Here is a 24729-nt window from a genome sequence, read left to right as displayed (position 1 = left end):
AATTATTTTGTTGACCATTTTATGGGTCGCACAACTCGAGAGGGCCTTAAGTTCGTGATATACTCGCGGCAGTGCAGTAGCCACATGAAGCTATATAGTTGGCTTACACCATTGGCTGCTTGATCGCCTTGATTTACGCCTCTTCTACCAGAAGAGCGGGCTTTGGGCCACCTTTATTTTCAGGTGGGTGGATCATACAAGAAGATAAGACTTACAGCCACATAACTTCGGGCAATTCTTCGCAAATCGGAGAGTGAGTAGGTGAGCAAGTGAGTGAGTGAGTGCGTGAATGAATGGGTGAGCAAGAGAGCGGTTTCAATTCGATTCGCTTCAATTCTTCCGATCGCGTTTACAGACGTGAGTGTGTGTGTGTGCCTATAAAACGCTGGCAGGAATTTGCAGCGACTTAGTCGTGCTTTTGGCCAGGTTGCGGTTCGACTTCGCCACAGTTTTCCGCCTCCGTGGTCCGCGTTTTGTGAATATGAAAGTAAAAGTCAACGCAGAACGACTAACTGAGTTCTAATTAGTCGAGTGCTGGCGCCATTCCGAGAAAAGTGAAGAAGATTAAAACACGAAGACAACGAAAAGTGACAAAGTGCTTTCAGATTTGAAACATCAACGAAAGTTGCCTAATTTCCTCCTGGCCGCCGTGTGAATACAAAGTAGGTTTTGCCACTCATTCCCATCTTCGAGTTCAGTGGCTGTAATAAAGTAAATACTTAAGATATTTCACATTTCTGGCTGTACGTGTTTTTTTTTTTGTTATGGCGACTCCAATCGAAATGCCAAAGCAGCCAAAACAGTGCAAATGCAAATTACATTCGTTTATGATTAAAACACCCGCTTGCGACTTTGAGCTGTTATTAATTTTGCTCATATATTTCACTTTATTTACGTTTTGCTGACCATTTGCATATTGACCGAAATTAATGAAATGTGAATGATTTCTTAATGAACTCGAAATGAATGCATAAGAATATTTTATTGCATGAGGAAAATCAATTTGCAGTGCTACCAATTGTATCATCATTTAAATGCTATTAAGCGAACATCTCAAGCGGGTTAACCCTTTAATGTAAGCTGTGAACGAGTTTCAGAACGCATTAATTCCGTATCAGTATCAATAAAATCAATCACATTGCCAAGGAAATGCGCAGTGCGTATAACGGTTGTGCATTGTATTATATATTATATACATTGTATCACAATCAAAGAGAAGGTTTCTGCATCTACGTTTCGAATAATTAGATCTACATATAATGAGTGTTTCAACTTTGATTCTGTCATGTCATACACAGATATATAGCACGTATATTGCTCTACTTTAGATACTTCAGTTACTTAAAGATACAAATTTAGTTTCCGTCTTTTGAAGTTGCATTGATACGAAGTAATATAACTTATATATTAATATGAATTAATACTCAACTTTAATTCTTTTCTGTGCACTGCAATAGAATAAACAATGATCCAGATCAAAACGTGCCGAAAAACACCTTAATGATAGCAGTAAATATTACCAAAATGTGTAACCTCTATCCGAAACAGTATCTCGAGTATACCCATCATTTAAGTACATTATTTGTGCGGTTTAGATAAGCAGAGGAAGTCTCACCATGATAAAGGAAATACATGCATAATTAAACGAGAAGAGTGATACACGGGCCAAATCTTATCGAATGCCTCGAAAATTGGGCCAATAAACACTTACCACAATTAGCAGTTGTCAATGGAACTAATGACAAAGGCCAAAGCCAGACGAAACGAGTGTAGAACAGCGTGAAGTGGATCCGACTGTGGATTACAGATATTGATAATGTTTTAATAAACAATTCGCGCAATTGAGGCAGATAAACCCCCAGTGGAAAGCACCTGAGACACACTGAAATCCAAAGAGGGCTCGATGGCTCGAAGGAAGGGGGCTCGGGGGAAATTGAAAGCGAAATCGAAATCGAATCTGTAGCCGATTATATAGAAACAACATTCATGGCTGATTGAGATTCGATTCGAGTGGAGTGGGTCTGTTAATGAAACACTCGTAAGTGGAGTAATCACACACATATTTCGCGATCCGATAGCAATCGTGAAACCAATTTTAAGGAGGGGGACCCGATCCCGTCTGCGTATTTAGCATTCGGTATGAAATCAATCACAATCCACACTTGGCCACACGGTAGTTGGGGTAGTAGGGCAATATCAAGCCAATTAAGTAGTCCGGCGCACCGATAAGGGTTTACCGCTACCCCACCGTCCCCCTTATCAAACCACAACTAGCATGGGCCCCTTCGATTTTTACGAGCCGCCAACTTGAGTGTTCGGTGGATTTTTATTTAGCCTTTCGTTCGATTTGATCTTTATGGCTAAATCTTTTTCGCCATAGCGCCCTTTGCTATCGCCGTCGATTGTCAGATAAGCCGCGAATATATTATATTATATGAATGTTCTACATGCTGCGATCAATCATCATCGCAAAAGTCTTTTATATTTGCAATAAATTAATGCAAATATACAGCCGTAGATAACTTTGTGAAAGCTCCAACGAAATCCGTCGACCATAAAAGATTCCACCGATGCCATCTAGCACTTGATAACTTCAATCGAGCGCTATTTAAAGAATTTTCCTTAACTTCTTCGAGCAATGGCATCGAATGTCTTTGCAAAACCCATTTAATTGATCAATTGAACGATTGGACTGGAGCTAAGTGAGAGTTGGAGGACGTCTCCTTTGACGTCAATCTGAAGTTAAGCGCACAGGAACCGATTCATGGTAATAAACTCTGTTTTATTGGCGCCCAATAAAGAATCATTGTGATCATTGGTTTTATCAGAAGACAACCTTTAATAGATATTTTTCGAAATATTCCATTTCATTTCTGGCGATTGCTTAAGTACGAGGAGTAATTTAACTGTGAAAGTGTGTCTAAAACCATATAAGCTGTTAGCAACTATATATACACAAAAAAATTAAATAGCTGTTAGCAACTATAGATACACAAAAAAATTAAATAACTTTGCACCTTGAAAAACATGATTCCATGTTTCCCAGCTAAAGTCAATTAACAGTCCTACAACCGGCTAATCGCAGCCGGAAAAAGCCCAGTGGAGATTAGCCAAGTGTCCAATATCATCATATCTCCCTCGCCATTGGTCACATGTGACTCCGATTGATAAGAATCCGTGGAAATGGCCGACTGTGTATTCTCTCCATTTGAATTCGATTCAAGTGAATTGTTCTCAAATTTTACACGCTCCACACACTCAAGTGCTTTGGGGATTAATTGTGTAAGAATGCGCGTACCTTATTATCACTGCTGATTATCTATTGCTGGGCAGTTCCGTAGACAATGCTCAACTCTGTCAATCGATTAGATTAACACAATGGCTATGGGATAACAGTCGTGCCATTTACAAGAGAAAAAAAAATGAAGAAAAACCAAAGACGAAGCACTGAAATGCGTTTGTCGTCTGACCAGATTTGAAAGTGAATCACGTCACAGGTAGCTGCTACTAATACGGATACTACTTCTCCATCCAAGCCCATCCACCCAACCATTGGTTGCCTGTCCAATTTCGAAATCGTAAAATGTAAATGTTTTTGCGACCCAAACCCCTCCCTCACCCACTGGTTTTGGCTATGACCATTGTGCAATGCGTTTTGAAGCGTGTGAAGGAAAACCTTTTGGGCCAAAAACGGCTTGGCACCGCTCGTGCTAAGTAATCCGGCCAACTGACCAGTTCTCCGAATCCGAATCTCCAGCTGGCCAACACAACCGCTCCGTCCAACTGACCCAAGCTAACTAACTGCTTCGAATTTGCTTATGCCCTGGCCAATTCGATCAGGCAAACATGTCACGTAGAATCGTTCCACGCCGTTGTTCATTCGATGGCAATGCAAAATGCTTTTTTGGTGTGGGCGCGCAAATGGGGGTGGGGGCAACCTACGGCAAGGTCAAAGAGCGGCAAATACGTCGAAAGCCCAGGCTGAATGCAAAAATGACTAACAAGGGTTCAAAGGGAAACTGAAGATATCGCAAGCAATTAGCTAAATTATTAAATCAAAGGGATTGTGTAATTGCAATCCCTTTAAAAAACAATCCCTAAAAAAATCTTACATTAAAATGCACAGAATGAAAGATAACATCTGAATCTTAACTTGAAAATGAATTTGCTTGGTAATCACACGAGTTGTTCACACTACGGATGGATGACCTGTAATCGGCCACAGACGATGGCCTATTGATGATGAACACTTACAGTTTTATAGCCAGATATATATTTGTTATATGTCTTAAAAGCCCAACAGATGACACACGAATGCTAATTAAGCCGCTTTGTTCGCCATTTGTTCGCATGATAGCACGTGACGATAATATACCTATGATAATGATGACGATGATGTGTCGAAAAGTTTGTCAACTCGGGTCTGTTTGATACCAGACACGCGTCAATTAGAGCCCCGAGCCCCCAAATAAAAAAAAAAAAAAAAAAAACTAAGTAAAAACTCAATAATCAAAGCCAATGGTTGGCCATAAGATTGAGATCTAAAAGATTGAAAATCGCTGCTGGGGTGACTGTCCCAACTTAAATATTGTCCAAAACAATTTTATCACAGCAAATCACTCCTATCAATAGCAGTACTTTTTGTTGAATCGGCGCTAATTAGAGGTGAAAATTGAAAACACTGAGCGTGGCTGGCCAATTATGCAGTTGTGATTGCAAATTGACTCTTACCGTTGCCAACATTTCTGATATCGTCTACAGATATTGCCCCTTTCTGCCCACTTAAGTCTATATTTGGTACTCCAATCAGAGCGTGTGAGTATAGTCAACATGTTGCACATTGTTTAATGATAAAATTATTGAACTGAATAAGATGTATAAAATCTCATCTCCATTGGTATCTGCCCATCGAATATGGCTTTAATTCCAATGTGCTCGCATTTTGGACAGATTTGTCACCTGCTGTTTGCCGCCAGTTTTTGTGTGAGCCATAAATTAGCAAATTGAATAACGCAACTTTGGACCAACTTCAGAGGGGGGGGGGGGGGGGGCGGCGGCGGCAGGGAACAACAATTTAAATCAACATTTTGCCAGGCACAAGCAACATGCCTGTGGCTTTGTTTGATTTCAGCATTCAGCTAACGAACCGCATGACTTGATGTCACATTCTGTTCTCCTCGCCGCCGGAGCGCAAAAATAGCAAAAACAACGGAAAGCCCCGAAAAACAAATAATCACCAAATGTATAAAATAATCAAATCAGCCTCATTATTTCGAGACGTCTCGGAAACAAAAAAAAAATTATTTGAAGAAGGGGGGGCACATTAAACAGATATTAAGCCCAGCAGCTCACGTGAAATTGTTTAGATAAACGCGTCATAATTGAATGTCAAACAAATGGCTAAAAAACTTCTTGGTCATCAAAGCGAGAACCGACATGGTTTTTACATATTCATGGCTGGAGATATAGGAGTACCTATGCGTATCATCGACCGCATAGCATATGTATCTTTTGGGGCAGGTGATATAATTGAAGCTAATTGCCGTTAATTTTTATTGAGGTTTTAAGAATATTTTACACCATTTATTTAATATTTACGTTAGTCTTTAACGTTTTCACAAGTTCACAAGGGCACTGCGAAAAATAAATAAATCAAATAATAACAAAAATATTTTATATTTAAGATATTTTTAAAGATTATAACCATATATGTTCAGAAAAAATCACGCATTAGATAAAGCAATATATTTTCTTCCTATTTATGTCTGTTCTCAAAAGACATACAGTGCGTATACGTAATCTACGAAATCAGTTAATTATGTGCCATTTTTTTTCAATTCTTAATCAAAAAATAGTGTTCATATACTTTTCTAAGCTAAAAAAATATTTTTCCCATAACTACTCACAATCGCAATAAAATACAGTACATGTTTATAGTAGCTTATAAATGAATAAATAAATTAAAGAAAGAGGACAATAATTCTCATAATATTTATATGACAATGTTAAATATTTTATTAGTTAATTTTCAGAGTAGTTTATAAATAAATAAATGAATTGCAGAAATAGGGCATTAATTCCCACAATTACGCTTTATATCACATTACCTGTCATTCTCCTGGGCTTTGATAAATGGCTGTTTGGCTTTTCAATTAGCGCCTTGCCATTTCGCCCAGTGTAGCCACCAGATGCCTGTATGTGTATGTGTGTGTGTGTGCCCTTATGAGTGTGTGTGTCCACCTGGAGTTGGCGGTTTGCCACCGAGTGGTAATGAATTTATTTCATTGCTAAACGTCGAACGAGATAGTTGTAAAAACTCGCGAATCGCTTCGAAATAATTGAATACATTTGATTCGCGACGCCGTCAAATGTTTAGTGTAAGCGCAAAGGCAAACTAATCGAAGCATTAAATGATTAACTTATTGTAAATTTCGTTCCGGCAGAGCCATAAGAAGATGACGGCCACGGGAGAGCCAGAAGCGCGCGAGGATCCGTCCGTCGGCGGAGCACCAGCGACCATAACCACACCGACGACCATCATCGCTCCGACTCCGATCCCAGTGCCCAGCGATGTGCCCATGCCCAATTCGAATGGCAGTGGCAATGGGGCTGGCAACCACAGGAGCACCATCGTCATCGAGAGCCAACCCAAGCGACGGGTTAGCATTATTTCCGATCCTCCCATGATCGGTGGGAATGGTGGTCTCGGCACCGGATACGATAATCCCGCCTATGAGCAAAATCCGAGGCGTAAAATTTCACAGGTGAGTGCTGTTGGCTATATCAATTCATTAACCGCCGGCGATAGCGATCATTCCGCTTATTGGTTGCATCGTAAAAACGGATTTTCCATGTACTACTGGCCATATAATCGACTAATGAAAATATATGTATATATGGTCACACGCTTGTGAACCAGTGCCAGCGATAACGTATTGTTATTTAACAAAATTAATCGCGATTTGTATTACCATCGCAGACTTCCACACATTCGCACACGGACATTGGACCGGCGCGAAGGAAGAGCATCCTGAAGGATACCGCTCCCCATGACAACGAAAGTGATCGGGTCTCGACTCACAGCTATGGTAAGTGATGTTGTCCAGGATCGCAGAATCCTTGTCTTAGGAAAGCAGTTTGTCAGCGAGAGTTTTGTTATAAATTAATATCAAATAAGTAACTGTGTGGTTATTAGCTATATATCTGCGCAATACTTTTATATTTCAAAAATATGTCTTATATAGTCTGCGACGTATATTGTCTACACCTCACTTCTCACGTGTGCTGAGCATTTTCGCTACTAGCACGTTTCAAAAACTCAATCATAGGCGTCTCAATGAAGTATTAAATTCTTCTGCAAACGTGCTAAATTGTAATTAAGGCAAGTGTTATTATATATATTTTAAAAAATTCAACAAAGTATTTTCGACTATTGGGCGCCACTTATATATAATAGCACTTATTTTAACACACGTAGAGTACATGATACATGATATGTATTTTTCCCAAATTTGATAGGAAGTTTCCTATCACTTCAGCGCCTCATTTTCACGGTCCCATTGAAATTTCAACCTGAATTAACCAGTTGAAAAAAATGCAAATATATCAAGTTGAAGCGTTTGTTTGATCGGCGGCTACGTTTCCGACGTCTACCTCATTTTCCAGTCAACATTATCAATTAGCAAGCCGGGGGAAGTGGGCTCTGCCAAATCAAAATATTGTTGCGTAGGTCTTGCCTTTGACGCATTCCCCTTCGATATATGACCATATAATGCCCATAGTTATCACCTAATTAGAGATCCCACCTGACTTCGAAGATAGTATACATTTTGAGGTCTTGCAAACTGAGTACTAGGTGCTGGTGCACCCAGCCGAATAGCTTGCATCACTCATTGGAACCGTCTTCGTCTCCGCAGAAAACTATCGACAGAATGCGCTGGACGTGCTCAATGCGAAGTACAATGGCCACCAGATGGGTCACAACGGAGGCGGCAGCAGCAATGGCGGTGCTAACTACGTCGAGGAGTCTTGGATGTACAACTTCTGCCTCAAGTGCCGCGGCGAGGAGCCATCCGCGTCCTGGGAGCCGCCCTTCTGGCAGAAGATATTCCCCTACCCGCTCTGTCCCACATTTAGGACGGTATCGCGCCTAATTTCCATTATTCTGATTGGTAAGTAAACTATTTTATTTAAATATACATACATTATAATTGTGTTAACTATTTCCTTAATAATAGGTGTCCTTATCTGGGTCACCGCCTTTGTGATCATCGGCGATTCGGCAGCCCCTGGTGGGCAGCTCTTTGGCCTGGTCGTTCTCACTGTGGCCGCCAATTTCGGTGGCTACCTAATATCGCTGACCACCTTGCCACGTCTCATTGGCATGCTCCTGGTGGGCATACTCTTCCAGGTGAGTTTCACATATTATTATTTGATTTCCTCCCTTAACAAATATTGTTTTCTTCATTTTATAATTTGCAGAATGTAGGCTGGGCCGACATTGATGGTGACTTCTCCAAGGTGACGGCTCACCTGCGCAAATTCGCGCTTACCATAATCCTGACTCGAGCTGGACTCGAAATGGAGCCGGAGGCCTTTAAGAAGGTGTACAAGACGATCCTAAAGCTGGGCATCATACCGTGGTGCGTGGAGGCGGTGGTGATGGCCGTGATGTCGCATTTCCTGTTGGACCTGCCCTGGATCTGGGCCTTCCTGCTGGGTTCCATCATTGCTGCTGTGTCTCCAGCTGTGGTGGTGCCCTGCCTGTTCCGGCTGCGGACAAAGGGCTATGGCGTGGCCAAGGGTATTCCCACACTGGTGGTGGCCGTGGCCGGAGTGGACGATGCCCTGTCGGTGGCCATTTTTGGCATCATCAGCACTGTGATGTTCTCCGACAAGGGTCTGGCCTATCAGATCGCCCAGGCACCGGTTTGCATCTTGGGCGGTTTGGGCTTTGGCGTCGTTTGGGGCTCGCTGGCCCGCATCTTCCCGGAGAAGGGGGACGCGTATGTGGTGCCATTGCGGACGCTGCTGCTCTTCACCGGCGGACTGATGGCCATTTATGGCAGCGAAGAGCTGGGATTCGAGGGAGCCGGTCCCCTGGCTGTCGTCTTCTCGGCCTTCGTTTCGAATCTGTTCTGGTGCAAGGATGGCTGGGACGTGGAGGACAACCCGGTGTCCACCGCCTTCGAGATTTTCTGGATGATCTTCGAGCCAATTCTGTTCGGTCTGACCGGTGCCACCATTAAGATTCGCGAGCTGGACTCACACACGGTGTCTATCGGAGCGGCATGCATTTTTACGGGCGCCATTTTGCGTATACTTACCACGGCGGGTATTGCGTTCGGAGATCGCCTCAACACCAAGGAGAAGTTCTTTGTGGGACTGTCGTGGATGGCCAAGGCAACGGTGCAGGCGGCCCTCGGTCCGGTGGCCCTAAAGCATCTCGGAGACGACGCCACCGAGGAGGAACGCAACTGGGCGAACATTGTGCAGACGATCTGCGTGTTCAGCATCGTTCTGACCGCTCCGCTGGGAGCGATAATGATCTCGGTGACGGGCACGAAGTTGCTGACCAAGACCAAGCAGCCTCAGGACCTCAGTGGCTGGCGACGCAGCCACCGTCCATCCATTCGCGATATCAGCATCATCGACGAGGAGGAGGAGCGCGAGGATCCCGAGATACCCGAGGACAAGGAGACGCACGACAACACGCTCAACAACGCCCACATCCCCAGCATTTCCTACACATACAACACATAGTCCCGCTTCCGATTCGCTCCACTTGTTGTGTCAAGAATAATGTTGGTTGTTTTCTTATTGTACACTAGATTAAGCGGATTCTGCATTCCGAATAAATGAGTAAGTTAATGAACAGCGAATTCTTTAACTAAGTTATACAGATTGTTTGGCCATCTTATTGATTATGACTGAAATATCATATTTTAAAAATGTAATAATAGATTCCTTTATGACAGTATTAGAGTACATAACTTTTACATTTGGAGAAGTCTTCTCCCATAATTATAGATACTTTTGCACAGACTCGCCTAAAATAGTTTCTAGCTCCTGCACTCCAGTCCGGGTGTTCTTCTCCACACGTTGATGCTCGTCCTCCAGGAGCTCAGCGATGAATGGAACTGTCTCTGGCAACAGGGCGGCATAGCTTTCACCCAGTTTGCGCGCGATAGCCACACAACTGTTGAATGCCAGAATCCGCACTTCGGGATTGGATGTGCGTGTCTTTAGGAGCACTTGGCTGTTGAGCTGCTTCCACATCACATCGTTGGTGGCCACCGCAAACTGGGCAATGCAGTTACTGAGAACTTGCTGAAGCGACTCATTTCCCAATACCAGGTCGTTTTCTAATTGGTTGACCAGCGGTGGCATTAACACGTTGAAGCGGTGGTCATTAATGAAGTCCTCGCTGCAGTACAAGAACACATGATGCAGAGTGTTCAGTATTGCCATTAACAGGTCCACATCATCTTCCCTTTCTTCGACTTCGAACTCGGGACGGATTGAGTTGTGCTCCGTCAGCAAGCGCGAAGAGTCTTCCACGAAATCGCTGGCAAATAGCACGAACAAAGATTTTAGAGCTTCGGCGATCCGGTTGGTCAGCAGGAAGTAGGTGAGACGCGTTTCCCGAGAGGTACTCTCCAGTGCCCACTTATGTACCCGAGAGTACATGGGACGGAAACTGGTCTCTGACAACTTTAGGATCCACGTCACAAAGGTCTCGGTTATGGAAGCCTCTACATCCGAAACCAATTGCCTCTGCAAACCAAGTCCACGCACTTGCAGCCGGAAGTTGAGTGCTTGCAGGAAGAGCTCGCTTAGGGGATCCTGAACCGGTTGCAATTGAGCGGCTGAATTGTGTCGGACGCTCTGCAGCAACAGCTGCTGCATTAGATGTCCTAGCTCGTCGTACGCTTGCTGCTCTAATAGACTGGAGAACGCCTTGGCGCAACTGGGCACAAGAATGCGCACCTCGACGCCCTGGGCAACTGCACTCCAAACGTCCGCAAGTTTCTGCTTAAGCACCTGTGTGCGCTTATCCTGCAGCAGCTGTGGATTTTCCAATTGCACTGAAAGGCGCGCCAAGCCTCCGATAATGTCCACCAAGTAGGGTCCCAAGAAAAGCGGCAACGCCTTGAAGAGCTTGTGGAGTGCTACAATAGAATAGTTGGAACATTAGTTAAGAAATATTTCCAAATGGATTTGTTCGTGTCTTACCTGTGACAAGGGTGGAACAGACGTAATCTGGTCCTTGTTTGAGGGAGGCCATTTGGTGAACCTGTTCCTTCAGTAACTCAGTAAGTTGGGGAGCGAACTTGGGCAATTGGGCCAAGGCATGGGCCTTAAGACTTGCGCAAATTTCGACGAGGGTCAGCACCACATTGCCCACTACCGCCTTGGGCACGTTCGCACGTCGTTTGGTGATCTTGGTCAAGGTGGCCAGAAGAGAGCGACACTCCTCGATGTAGTCGCGTCCGTGACGGAGGGCCAACAACTGTAGGGCATGCAACGCAGTCTGTTGAAGCTTCGCCTGCTGCGCACTGTTGGAACTGCCCTCGAGGATTCCGTTGATAATCTCTTGCAAAGGAGCGAAAAGCACTCCAAAGTGTTCAGCGTTGGATTGCTGGAAGTAATCGCTCGACGGACTTAGCTTGGTCACCAACAAGTCCATCACCTTAATGCGCACATACACATGATCATGCTTCAGTAGCTCGGTTATCACACTGATGAAATGTTGCGGTGCCAAAAGACCGATGGCGTTATCCAAGACATCGTGTGCATGGTTAGCTAGCACGCGCCAGAACTTTTCCAGAGAAGGCGTTTCGGAGGCTGCTTCCAATGCTCCATTAAGTACGCCCACATACGCGAGTGTCTTTAGGATGAATTCCTGATAATACGGAAGTAGCTCGTTGGGATCAGGACGCTTCATCTTCTTCTCCCATTCGTTGCAGCTGCTAATTCCAGAAAGGAAGTCCATGATGAGGTACTTGTAGTGCCGCAGTTGCTTGAACGTCCGTGTCCGAACATCAAAGAGCTGTTGTTCCGTGCTTAGCACAGAGGAGCCTGATCCACCCGAAAGACTGCTTTTGGTTGCCGGCAACTTGGCCAAGTAATCCAATAGACGGATGCACGTCTGAATTGCGACCGTCGGATCTTCGAACATCAACGTCAGTTCACGGGCAAAGTCCAGCCGCGACTTGTCTGTGGACACTTTTTGTGGAACTTGCTCCAGAAGCACTTGAGACTCAAAGATAATGCACAAGAACTGCCAAAGGTGCTCCTTGGGCTCCAGAACTCGGAACAGGGTAGCATACAATGGCAATCTCCGATGGACCGGCACGTCCGTGCAAATATCAGCGAACACCTTAAGCACGGGTATAACCAGCTCATTATGTCCGGTATTCAGAAGCAGAATGGGTATAATCGACTCCACCACATTGTGAATTATATGCAGGCTGAAGGCATCGTCGTGTCGCGCCACCGTGGATCCAACGAACGTAAAGATTTCAACGATCTTGTGTAGAACTTGTTGCGGATACATGCCAGCACAGTGAGTCAGGAAAAGCAGCGCATGCTGCTGGGTCTGCGGATTTCGGGTATTCCTCAAGGATTGCACCACCAGCTCGATGCGGAAGCTAGATTCAGGCATAGCCTTAACGAGCTGCACACCGGCCGACTGTGCCGTCTGACAGCAGTGCAGCAAGCTTGAGAGAATCAGCTGCTTGGGATACTCGGCGGCACTATGCTCTTCCATCGTAAGACAGGCCTGTAGAAGTTCGAAGAGCGGTGGGATCAGCAGCTCCGCTCCAACCAGCTGTTTCTTGTGCTCCAACAGCTCGAGAAGGGTCATTCCCTGCTTCCAGTATGGGCTGGTTAGATCCAGTTGGGTTGCCTGTACTGATCGTCGTTTGACGGGTTGTTTCTTCTCCACCTTGGTGTTGGCCATCTCCAACAGGATCGGTACGAGTGGCTGGCAATCCAAACGGCAGCGCTTCAGCAAACGATGGCTAGCCAAGAATATGCTGTCATTGTCCGAATTGGTAGCCGACTCCACTATCAGCTTGATTAGAGCAATCTTGTGCTTGGCATGCATTTGCTCAAAGGTCTCCGGCGTGAGGCTGTTTAGCAGGACGCAGGGAAGAGGCTGTAGCTTCTGTTCAAGTTGGACATAGGTGTCATACTGGGCGAAGCTGTCTTCAAACAATTTCCAAGCCAGATCCTTTCGCAGCAATACATTCAGCGCAACACGCCCCTCAAACCTTTCTATCACCGACTTGTAGATTTCGCTATGTGGCCATGGCAGCTGTTTTATATTCTGGTTGTCTTCTCCCGCAGTTATCGTCTTCAGGGAGTCAAGACCCAGCGGCAGCAATTCGTTTAAGAAATTCTCATCGTTGACGTGCTTTAGGGCCGCAAGCAAAGACGCCGTACAAATGGGAGACTGCTTCGGATCGGAGGCCAAAGCCAAAACAGATCGTTTCAGTTTTGACAGCACGAGTCTTTCCTTGGCAGTTGCCTTCTCTGGTTCCAGAATGGTGTATAGAATCAGGGCATATTGTTCATGATCCATGCTCAACTCACTCTTGCGCTGCAGCAGCGAACGCACCAATTGCTCCACATGGCTCACCAGCTTGCGATTACTGATTAATTGCAGAATGTTAATGGCCTGCACTCGCAGAGTTTGTAAGGGAGATCCACAGGCGTTGGCCACCCGCAGCACATGAACCAGACCGCAGTCTATTTGGGATTTCGGATTGGACAGCACCGCTTCTAGAATAATAAACCCTTGCAACCGGAACACGGCATAGTCAGAGTCTCGAGGCCACAATTCTGGCAGTCGCTCGAACACATAGAAGTTTGATAGCACTTCCAATCTGTCTTGAGCTTCAGGCAGGATTAGTTGCAAACTTTGCTGCAGGGCTCGTGTCCACTCCTGACGCTCTGGCTGATCAGCTTTTTCCGAAAACACTTGGGCGCATATTATTTCCAGCAGGCGCAGACAGAGGCGAAGCTCATCGGTCATCTGATTCCAAGGAGTGGATGCTAGAGCTGTCCATTTGGTGTTCTTAACCAAAGTCAATAGGAAATCCACATACAATTGTAGAGGTGCACAATTCTGTGTGTTTTGACTACCATTGACGACACGGAACTGGAGGCGCCGACTATAAAGCCCAATTTTCTCCAGCATGTGAAGGCTTTCCCGAGGCTGTAGTTCCCTCTTGGCGTAGGCAGTTAGCAGGAGTAACAGGTGCGTCAGCTGGGAGGCTTTCTGAATGTACAACTCACCGCCATGATCTTCTACGCTTTGGAGCAACGCACGTTCCTGACTACTCAGTTCCTGATTGCTGCTCGCTATGATGTCCAGGAAGTGCTGACGGTGCTCACCGACATTAAAGTCGCTGAATTTGTTGCTCACTTTAAGTTCTGCCAAGAACGGAACTTTACTGACAAAATCACTGCCAAGTAGAATCCGCAGAGCCTTGTGCTGATGTTCAGCTAATGCTTCGCCAGGGAAGAGAAGCGGCATCAGCGCTAATAGCACCAAATTTGTGTCATAGCTTCCGCTCACCAAGGCAGAGGTCAAGTGACGAACAGCGAGGGGAACCACAGGTTGCCATTCCTCATCCTTTTCGGACTGAGCACGATACAGCAGATGACATAGGGTTTGAGCCAGAGGCAACGGACCCAACATCTCGGCGAGCTCTTCGGTAGGCAATGATAGCAAGGTTGAGACCACAGCACCGCTATCATCATTTATCCTATCGGGCAGACATTCCTGCAGAAGCTTAACGCTTCTCTCCCGCTTTTTAGTCACATTCAAATTCTGGAGTAGTTTCTGAACAGCACTAAGTCGCCAGTCAGCGCTGTAGTGGTATAGTTTTTCGTAGGCGTGCTTCGCTTTTTCATCAGTAGTGTTGAGACGGAAGCCTTCAATCGAATAAAACATTATATACAATAAATATATAAATATTATTATTTTTTACTTACCCAAAGCCAACTTTAAGGCCTTCTGGCGATTGCTTGTGGAGGATTTCGATCTCAAGGCCTCTTTAACGCTCAGATCAAAAGCTTCTGGATAGCGTCTCTCCAGCTTCTCGAGGTAAGTGGAATACCAGGCTTGAAAGGTGGTCTTTTCCGTCTCGATCTCATCATCCGAATCAATTACAATGGTATCGTCATCTTCGTTTGAGTTAGTTTCCATGGGCTCTGGTGCATCGATCGCAGTCTCTACATAAGTATCCAAAAAGCAACTGAAATGGTTAAAGTATATATGTTATTTAAATCGGAACAGCTGAATCGTTTTAAATTCAAGTGTATAAACTCTTATTTTTATTATTTTCGATCGATACTTCTAGTACTCACTTGATCAGTTGCTGAGCAGTCGGCTTTGGCATTGGCACCTCTGACAGCAGGTTGTCCAAGAACAGTTTGCATGAGTTAGAAGAGGCGTCATCGTCCCGAATGGCGGCCACGGCTCCGGTCATGAGTGGCATGCAGATAGACTGGATGGCGATGTTGCCTTTGGCCAGGGAGGACAGAGTGGAGATAAGCCACTTCTTCCCAACCAGATTGAGTATGGTTTCCGGCTTAAAGTGCGGCAATGCGGCTTGCTGTTTGCCATAGATGCAGACAAGCAGGAGCAGCGACTCACTGTGAAGCCTCTCAAACGGGCAGTTGGCCACGCGTTCCAGCAGGGCATTGCACACCTTGCTCTTGAGCTTGGTGCGGGAAACAAGCTGAGCAACGATCACATAGGCGGCCGCCATAAAGTCGATATTATCGGAAATCAGGCCACGAAGCAGCGACTCCAGAATAGTGGTGATGTGCCAGTCCTGCAGTGGTTTGGCCGTTTGCAGGGCGCCAACTACGACGGTGGCATAGAAGTTGATCTGGGCTTGCAGTTGGTGGGCTCGAGGACCCAGTTCCTTAACCGCCTTCTGGGTACTTTGGCAGATGAAGCCGAGGAAGGCGGGATTGCTGGCGGCTCTGTTAATAATAGCAGTCTTGGCTAGCGGAACGCCAGGACGCTGCAACGGGCGCAGCCAGTACCAGTCGCCATCCGATGACCGGAGCCTCATGGTCTTAACGATCTGGACAAAGATCATTGTCTCGTGATAGGGCAGAATCAGGGCCATAACTTCGCTACGGTTATACTCGTGAACCTGGAATCGTCGCAGCAACCATTCGAAGGCCATGTGTGCGGGGCGGAGCAGAAGGTACGGCGAAAGAAGGCGCAGAAACTTTGCAATGGCCGCGTCCAGCATCTTGTTAATCTCCGGCAGCTCCACGGAACGCTCCAGCGTCAATGTGGCCTCATCGAACAACGTTAGCTGGAACTCCTTGAAGGCCGGATTAAAGTCGGTCAGCTCCTGCAGTCCCGTTAACCCGATCTCATAAATGGACCGCCGATCCTTGGTGGCCGCCTCCTTGGGATCGAAGAGTATGGAGGCGCGACTTCGTGCATCTGCCAAAGTTACCGACGACTGCGGCGCAGCCAGTTTCTGCAGCTGCTGTGCCAACGCAGTACTCATTTTGGATGATCGTTTTTTCCTTTTTTCTCAAGTTAATTAAAGGTAAAAACGGAGAACAATAAATGTGCGGCAACCGCACTCCACACGTGTTTTGTTGGTGTGGCCAAAGATCTCTTGGCAGTACACAAAGTAGCTTACGGTAAATAGCGCGCATTGGCGTTAGCCAAGACCCAAACCAGTATACTACAGCTGATTTTAAACATTTTCTGTTTGAATTTATTTTATGCAATGCAATCAATAATAATAAAATATTTTTAAGACTTGCCTAACATATTAAGGCTGCCTTTGAAGCCTGTTATAATGATGTATAATAACAAAGCCTTACATGTTAATAAACAGGAATCACTTTCCCCCAGTTATAATTATAACAATTATAGTTCTAAAAATGATTTATATATTTTGCATGTGTAAAAAATACTTAATCTCGCAGAGGTACAGAATTCCGACAAACCTTACATGGAACGATTTAAAAACATATATATGAATGTACGTGATGAAATGGAACTTAATGCGATGGACATAATACGAAATTAATGAGATTTAAAAAAATCGAATACTAATCGTAATAGTTAAAAGCCTATGATAAAGCTAAAAGCAGAGCCGCTTGAGCGAGTTCTTCCTTGTGATTTTCGGATCACGGTTCTGGGCACGTTGTGGCGGCGTCAGTCGCTCCCGTGGCATCATCAGTTTGGATGGTGTGTCCAGTTCGGTGACCAGGCAACGCTCGCCGGGATGCGACTTGCACAGACAGTTGACGCAGAACCGAAACTGGCAGATGACACTGGTGCATTCGGCGAAGTTATATGGCGGTCCTTGCGGTGAAGTCCTGACCTCGTCAAGATCCAGGGACAGGAAGCGTTTGAGAGGCGGACCCGTCATGCAGGGGAATGTGCTGGTTGTACGTCCAATAGGCAGAGTTTGCGACAATAGGTTTTCGCCACACTTGGCCGCCTCGCTTATGAAAACCCGGCTGCCTCGACCGCATCGCGGACACTTGACGCGCTGCGTCTGCTCGCGCAGCACCCTTCCGGCATCCACGTCCATCAGGTGGATGCTCGAGTTGCCCGAGTCCATTAGCGAGGCGGCGCTGTTGGCCAGGCTGCTATGGTTCGAGGTCTGCAATGGCACTGTGTGGTTTGCCTTGGGCACATGGCTGCACCGCTTGGGCACGTGAGGATTCTCTTTGGTTAGATTCAATTTGAGTCGGTGGTTCTGTAGGCGCTCCAAGTCGCGTTGGCTGCGATAAACAGCCTGCTTCCAGGCCGGCGATACCTTGGTCATCACGTCCAGCGTGTGGGCGCCCACATGACGCAGTATGCACTGCAGTGCCGGTTGCCATTGCGCCAGCTTGGCCACGATATCCAGCTTTTCGACACCGCCGTAGAAGCGATTCTTGGGCGGTTCTTCTATGTGGGGAAAGAGCAGCTTTTTGGACTTCTTGGGGCTACTGTGTGGCGATTGAAAGTGTTTCTTGCGTCGCTTGGGCAGACTATGCTCATCCTGCAGACGCGGAGTCATAGAGAAAGGCTCCTCCTCCGCGGAAAATTTCTTTTGGGGCTGTGTTCTGGGATAGGGCTTGCCCCAGTAAAGGTCCTGCTCCTGGTGGCCACTGGGCGTGTTCAGCCCCCGAAAGAATGTTGTGGTATTCGATGCATTGCGACAGTTTTCGCCCTCAGCGTCCTCCAATAAAAATGGCGTCTCCGCGGTGGAATTGTGCAGCGCCAGGAAGGATGTGTAGCCAGACTCGTTCATCTCCAACTCGAAGGATGACCCTCGGCTTGGGCTCTTCTTCCGCAACGCCGCGCGCCGATAATAGGCGCTCATCTTGACCGAATTTTAAACTTTCGAATTGTTATGCTTTTCGCATCGGTTGATTGTTTTTGGGTACGGATCAGTGTGACCGCCCCAATAAAATACTAACTGGCTACTAAATAGATACCAGTTCATTGTCGGGTCAACTCAGAATGCTACGTATCGCGTTGCCAACCATTTGATATATATTATCGTGACTGTTAGGCAAACCATTTAAACTTGTGCATTAAAAGATGCCACTTGATCGGATTATTGGAATCTGACAGTTAATCGTAGACTCCTATTAACATAAGCAACTTCAGCCATTTATAAACATGTCTAAAAGAGTTCAAGCTGTACAAGATTTGAGGTTCTGGAATAAGATAGCGTTTTTTCATTCTATGCAGTGTGTACATACTTCCATATTAGCGAGTACACATTCCAAAGCTAGCGAAGACGCACTTGCGACTAATGCTCTCGAAAAAAGAAGTAAAATAAAGAATAAGAGTGATAAATAATATGTATAATCAGTTCATTAAGTTAAAAACACCAAGAATTTGACTTTCAATAAATTATATTTCCATGCCTTACGCCATAAGTATAAAATAAATACCTATATACTCAGCTTATTGCTTTAATACCAATTCGAAAATAGAAAACTTTCACTTATTAAATATGGAAATAAGTAATAGTTTGAAAACATTCACTTTATAAAAACGGGATTCCGTTTAACATCTTATATATTATTATTATATTATTATATTATATTATATTATTATATTATATTATATATATTAAAAGTGTATTTCATCGTCTTAGCTTTGAAGACATTGGTAAAATTATGTTGATAAGCTTATAAAAATACTCTCGATTAGCTGACATATGGTGCTATTTAAATTTCTACGCCTATAACAAAAAGATTTTAATCGAACATAAGTATATCTATATCTATTAAAATTGAAATCATTACAAATTATTTTATGAGATATGTCTTCTGTTCCCTGTTTGGCCCAATCAAAATTCGGCAGTCAGGATAATCTGGCCTTGGCCATCATCAGTGTCATCAAATTAACGAAAATCCCTCAATAATTTATCATTTGTTCTCCCTGACTCGTCCTTAGATTTTTTCCGTTCCGCTTCCCTCATCTTCTTCTTTGCCGCGTCCTTTGTGCCCACTGACAAATTTGCCAGCTCAAGTTTTTTGTGCAAATCATGACGGGGCATAGATTTGGGATTCATGTGAAAGTCTTCCTTCGCCGCTAGGTGGATAGTTTCGTCAGCTGTCCATAGAGTCAGCTAAATGAAGCCCCATGACCCACCACCACTGGCCAACCCATGCTCGTGCCCATTCCCATTCCAAGGACCATTTGCAACCGCCCGACGACTTCATCCACTTGCTGGGAAAGATGAGAGGTCGAGAATCTGTTGTGGTTGCCGGGGGAAAATCAATGAATGATATTTCCTTTATGAGGCTCAATTATTTGCTGCGGGGATTTGCTATTCTACCCCGGATTCTGTCATCTGGTTCGTGCCTCATTGTCCTTCTAAATGCTTTGGCAAAATATTTTGGGTATTTGCGCTGCCTTTTGTCGGCCAGCAGCTTCTGCGTTAATAATTTATGAATACTTGCTCGTTTATTGTTTTGCATTATTTATGGTTTTATTATTTGTCTATTTGCTGCCACCAAAAGGGGCGTGTCGGCGGGCAAAGATTTTGTTTTGATTTTAATTAAATCGACGGACAGACGCACATCGGCTTAATTTAAAGTCATTTGACTGTTCTAATCTCTTTTCCACTGACCGGTTTGCCCATCTTTTTTTTTTTTCGGGCGTGGATATGGCAGCATATTAATTGTCGTCGTGGCTTTGGGATTAATCTGTGGTTCATTTGGTTCGGTCCTGGGAAGTCGTGGTCACCCTGTTTGCTTTGAGATCAGAGGGATGTTAACTAATGACTTTGTCAATGGGAGCCGAATGAGTCGAACTAGGGATATGTGCTAGGCATTGATTTATCTTAGGTGTATATAGAAGATAACTGCAATGATATTTAAAGTATTATATAAAATATTACAAGATTTGCTAGAAATAATATGTTGTTGGTTGAATAATGAAGTAGTGCTCTTGCACTCATAAATATTGTTTTCAAAAATAAGTCTCAACTCATTTCCTTGACTTTACTTTAAGGACTTACATTACTTCCTGTACAAATCGCGACTTTACCATACCATGAATCTATTTGCCTTGTCCTGCTTCGAGAATGCTAACTAACCTTCACCCCAAAAACTACTGTCAACAGAACACAATTCCTTATGGCTGAGGGAAAATCCTTGAGGCAAGGCAAATCCATGTCCAAAAGGTCGCGACATATGTAGCGCATATATGCATACATATGTTTTGATGTGGAGCTATGTTTGCACGGATATTGATATGCGGCTGATTAATTTGAGTTTACGCACCAGAACGACCCGGAATGATGACAAATGGGGGAAAGGAAGGGCAGCTCCTGTCAATATTTGCACTCAATCCGTACATATGCTCTAATTATTATCCTTTTGGCAGTGGGCAGTGCCCTGTTTTGGCATTATGTCGCTGCACGCACACCCATTCCACTCCATTGGTGCTTTAACCCATGACAGCCCGATCAAACATGGGTCGGTCGCTCGAATCAACTAATTATGGTAATTTACCGCGGAATGTCAACAAATATTTTGTAACCGGTTATTTTATCGCACGGCCGCGACTCACGTAAGTCCTTCGACCAAGGAAGGAAGTCACCCATCCACACTGGACACACTGCAACTGGAACTGAAGGTGGAGGATGGAGGATGGGGTGGAGTTGGAGATGGAGCTGGCCAGGATGGCATTGTGAGTTGTCGTGGCTTGGAGCTGGACGGGGCAGTCGGAGCATTTGACAAACGATGTTTACCGCGGTGGGAGGCCATCCTGGGTGTCCTTGCGGCCACGCGAAGTGGTCGGATTATTTTTAACCAAACGAACGGACAAACTCAAATGGCTGTGCAAGCAAAGTAACCCGAACTGGAACTCAAACTGGAACGGAACCCAATTCGCTTGATTGTGTTTGATTTCGGCGGTGGGTTTATAAGTATATGAGTACTCATTCTTGCTACCCTTTCGTAGGTTGTTAACTTGTTAAAATTGAGTTGTTAATGGATGTATGTTCCCTAGTTTTAAAAAGTTTGAAGAATATCTTAATGTCACTTTTACTTCTTATGTTTAGAAAGATTTAATGTTGCTGCTTTCTAGGGTATCTCAACGTTTGCACTTTCTCTACAAGTGACCAACTATTTGCTCTGTTTTATGATGGCCCACTGCGTGGTAATTCATTTTTAGTCAATAAATCGCTTGGTTACCCGTGCTTTTTTGTCCTTTTACCTGGGAGTGGCGAAAGGAAAACAAAAATTAAACTGATTACCGGGCCAAAGTTGAGAGCCAGAGGAGCATTATTAATTTGATGGTAATAAGGGAATAATCGCACTCATTTATCATTTTAATGTTTTCGCATTTCACGATGTGGGCGAGCCAGAAGTCGAAGGAGCAGTTAAGTCTGCCAGATAAAATTTAATCATTTCTGCGATCTATGAATTGCAGAAAAATAGGATAGGAAATCCTATAGAAGTGCTCTCAATAAATTGCAAGAAATATTAAAAAAAAAAAATACCTATCAATCAGCGAAAATGTATTAGGAAATTAAAAATGTTTTAAATAAAATTGAACTGCTCCTTTTTTTTTTTTGGTAACTTGATACATTGCAGTATCAGCAGGCAATTTGCGAAATTTGATTGATTCGCCAATTGCGATTTTGTTGTATTTTAAAAAACAAAACCATCCATCCCAGTTTCTTTTTTTTTTTTGAATAGGACACGTGCATTGCACATGACAAATGGCTGAACTCAGATGTGCAAATTTAAAAACGCTTTATTGGGACTTGCCAATTAGCAGATTAAATTACAGAATAAAGTAAGTACTTCTTTTCTAGTTAGATAAATGCTCTTGACTGGTATTCATTTATTTTTCTGTTTTCTTTAATTTAAATGCTTTTTCTACATTTTTTCTAATTTCGAGTTGGTAAACTTGACACCACGGCCACTACAATTTGTCAAAGTAGCAATTGGCAAGACAAGTGTCCTGGGTGGAGAAGGGTTAAGGGTCAGTCGTCTGAAGATCCCACAATTGGAAAACCCCCGAGCCCATTCGCATCCGTGTGAATTAATCATGGGGCAGCTATTTCAGTTTCGGTGGAAAAATGCGAAAAGTACACGGAAAAACGGCTTCAATTTGAATAATAATATGACGAAAGGGCCGGACCAAAAAGGGTTGACAGCCAGGTGCTGGTGGGTGTATAGGTCACCACATTGGGGTGTCACTGTCACTCGGTTCATTTCGCATTCACAACATGCTCAAGGCATCGCGGCTCCCATTGCCAATTTCATTTAGCGGCATCATTTCAACTCGTGCCTTTGTCATTTTTTCTCAATTTCAGTCCGTTTTTTTTTCTTCCTTTGCGATTTTTCTTCGCCACTGATGGAAAACAAGATAAATGATTTGAAAGTTGACTTTTCATTTCGTATATTAGCCGGAACGTGCCTCGCACAGCTCAGTTTACCCCTTCCATTTGGCCACCTGGAACTCAGCCTCTGGCTAACCGAAGTCGAATAAACGAATGGAATCTAATTGTTTTCTATTAACGAGCCTCGATTTGTTCCATGACTTTTACACATTCGACTGATCAAAATATCACACACTGTTGTTTGCCAGCTCACCCCTCCGATTCCGAGTGATTTCAATGCCCATTCCGAGTCCTCCCTTCGAGGTTGTGGCCCCCACCCACCTCTATTTGGACATATGTTGCTCTGTCCGGTGCGATGTATGTATGGCCCTCGCTTGTCGCCGCTGATTATGGTGGCTACAAATGCTGCGGACCATGAAGTGGTTGCTGGTGATGGTGATGGTGAGACCCGGACCTTGACTTGGCTGGCATGTGACTCCATAAGCACTGTTTGCATATAGGATGAAATTCAATATTAATTGGACGAAACCCCAAATGAGAACTGCGTGCTAAGTGGTCATAAGTAGGCAAAACATCGATGTTTTTCTACAGGGAATATAACATTTTATTAGTCAAAAGACTCTACATTGAGATTACATATAATATACTTTAATTATATTTTATTTATATTATTTTTGAGTATTTGTTACACTTTGTAGTTAGTACCTTGTGTCCAGATAAACACTATACCACTCGAACTTAGCTTAATTGACGAAATGCTTTCGACCAGCATGTCCCTGTAACCAGATATCATAATCGCTAAATCGAGGATGATTACATCATGAATGATATCCATCCCATTGCTTGATTGCCCGCCTGTCCGACAGATAGACGCCCTAAAGGGTCTCACCTTAACACCTCCTTAGGGTCACACACTCCACTCCGACCAGACAGATATTCCCATGGATATGATAGCATGGTGGTGGCACTGCCACTAGCACTCCTAGCTTTCTCCTCTTTTTTTTTATCCATTTAATCAATTAAGTCATCAGCACAATATTTGTATTTGTATTACCATTGTTTTCCTCTGCTCAGTTACTTCCTGGCAGCGGTTCTACGTGGCTGATGATGATGGTGGTGGATGGGTGGTTCCCGTTCCCTTATTGACTTTCCTATGACATCCGAGCGATTGTCACACTATCTTACCAATGCCCGATTCACCCGTCCCTTTGTTTTTTGTCTGAGTTGATCACGTGTCTTAGGTTACTTGAGTTGAATCATCTAGACACTTAATTAAGACGAAACGCCGCTGTTTTATTATTGGTATAGTAAATACTCCATAAATTCACTAATGAAAACACTTAACGACACACGTCACAAAAAAACAATGCGGGAATTCGGTTTTTATTTATTTTACCCAATATTGGGATTGGGATTGTACCCTCGATTACTTATAATCATAATCAGCTAAAGGTACTCAATCGTACTTAAGACTAGCTAGACCTCTCTATTATTAAAGTCGAATATTCTGCGGGAGTTATAACTGGCACTTAAAATGAATTTGTTGTGCAATCATTGTTCTACGTCAGAAGTTAATCCTTGAGGAAGAAATTCAAGTGACATAAAACATGACAATTGGACCAACTAAGAGTTTCCCAACTTTTCTTGGAATGTTACGTGGGCCAATCTGAAATTGTTGAGAAAGAGGTGAAAAGTTAAGGGGTCCTGCGCGGAAATCCTTTCACTTAATTGTACGACATAAATTAAAATGCCATTTCCAAGGAACGCTGATTAAAGGGACTTTTCCTTGCTTTTCAATTAAAAGTTTGGAAGCTTACTTTCCTCAGATGGAAAAAAATGCTTTATAATTTATTTGGTAAAT

At 44.2% G+C, this 24729-nt stretch overlaps 3 protein-coding genes across 4 annotated transcripts; 1 reads left to right on the top strand and 2 right to left on the bottom strand.

Annotated features, from left to right (window-relative positions):
- Positions 1 to 406: 406 nt before the first annotated feature.
- On the top strand, positions 407 to 9891 carry Nha1 (Na[+]/H[+] hydrogen antiporter 1). Of its 2 annotated transcripts, NM_164717.2 has the most exons (7): positions 407 to 662; positions 6157 to 6377; positions 6444 to 6764; positions 6980 to 7088; positions 7917 to 8171; positions 8238 to 8410; positions 8482 to 9875. In NM_164717.2, the coding sequence occupies exons 2-7, from the start codon at positions 6369 to 6371 to the stop codon at positions 9760 to 9762; spliced, it is 2148 nt and encodes a 715-aa protein (NP_723224.2). In that variant the 5' UTR covers positions 407 to 662; positions 6157 to 6368; the 3' UTR covers positions 9763 to 9875. The 2 variants fall into 2 exon arrangements, with proteins under 2 accessions (NP_723224.2, NP_609080.1); NM_135236.3 differs by lacking the exon at positions 6157 to 6377 and having other exon boundaries at positions 8482 to 9891.
- Positions 9892 to 9946: 55 nt separating this feature from the next.
- Positions 9947 to 16654, bottom strand: l(2)k09022 (lethal (2) k09022). Its single transcript, NM_135235.3, has 4 exons — positions 15382 to 16654; positions 15007 to 15269; positions 11236 to 14946; positions 9947 to 11171 (listed from the first exon to the last, which is right to left on the bottom strand). Exons 1-4 carry the CDS (start codon positions 16548 to 16550, stop codon positions 10024 to 10026), a joined length of 6291 nt encoding a protein of 2096 aa, NP_609079.2. The 5' UTR covers positions 16551 to 16654; the 3' UTR covers positions 9947 to 10023.
- A 275-nt stretch (positions 16655 to 16929) lies between these two features.
- On the bottom strand, positions 16930 to 18481 carry Rca1 (Regulator of cyclin A1). Its single transcript, NM_057866.3, has one exon. The coding sequence runs from the start codon at positions 18372 to 18374 to the stop codon at positions 17139 to 17141; it is 1236 nt and encodes a 411-aa protein (NP_477214.1). The 5' UTR covers positions 18375 to 18481; the 3' UTR covers positions 16930 to 17138.
- Between the last annotated feature and the right edge of the window lie 6248 nt (positions 18482 to 24729).

This window comes from Drosophila melanogaster, chromosome 2L, assembly GCF_000001215.4.
Source record: "Drosophila melanogaster chromosome 2L".
NCBI lineage: Eukaryota > Metazoa > Arthropoda > Insecta > Diptera > Drosophilidae > Drosophila > Drosophila melanogaster.
This window is presented reverse-complemented; position numbering and strand designations above follow the sequence as displayed.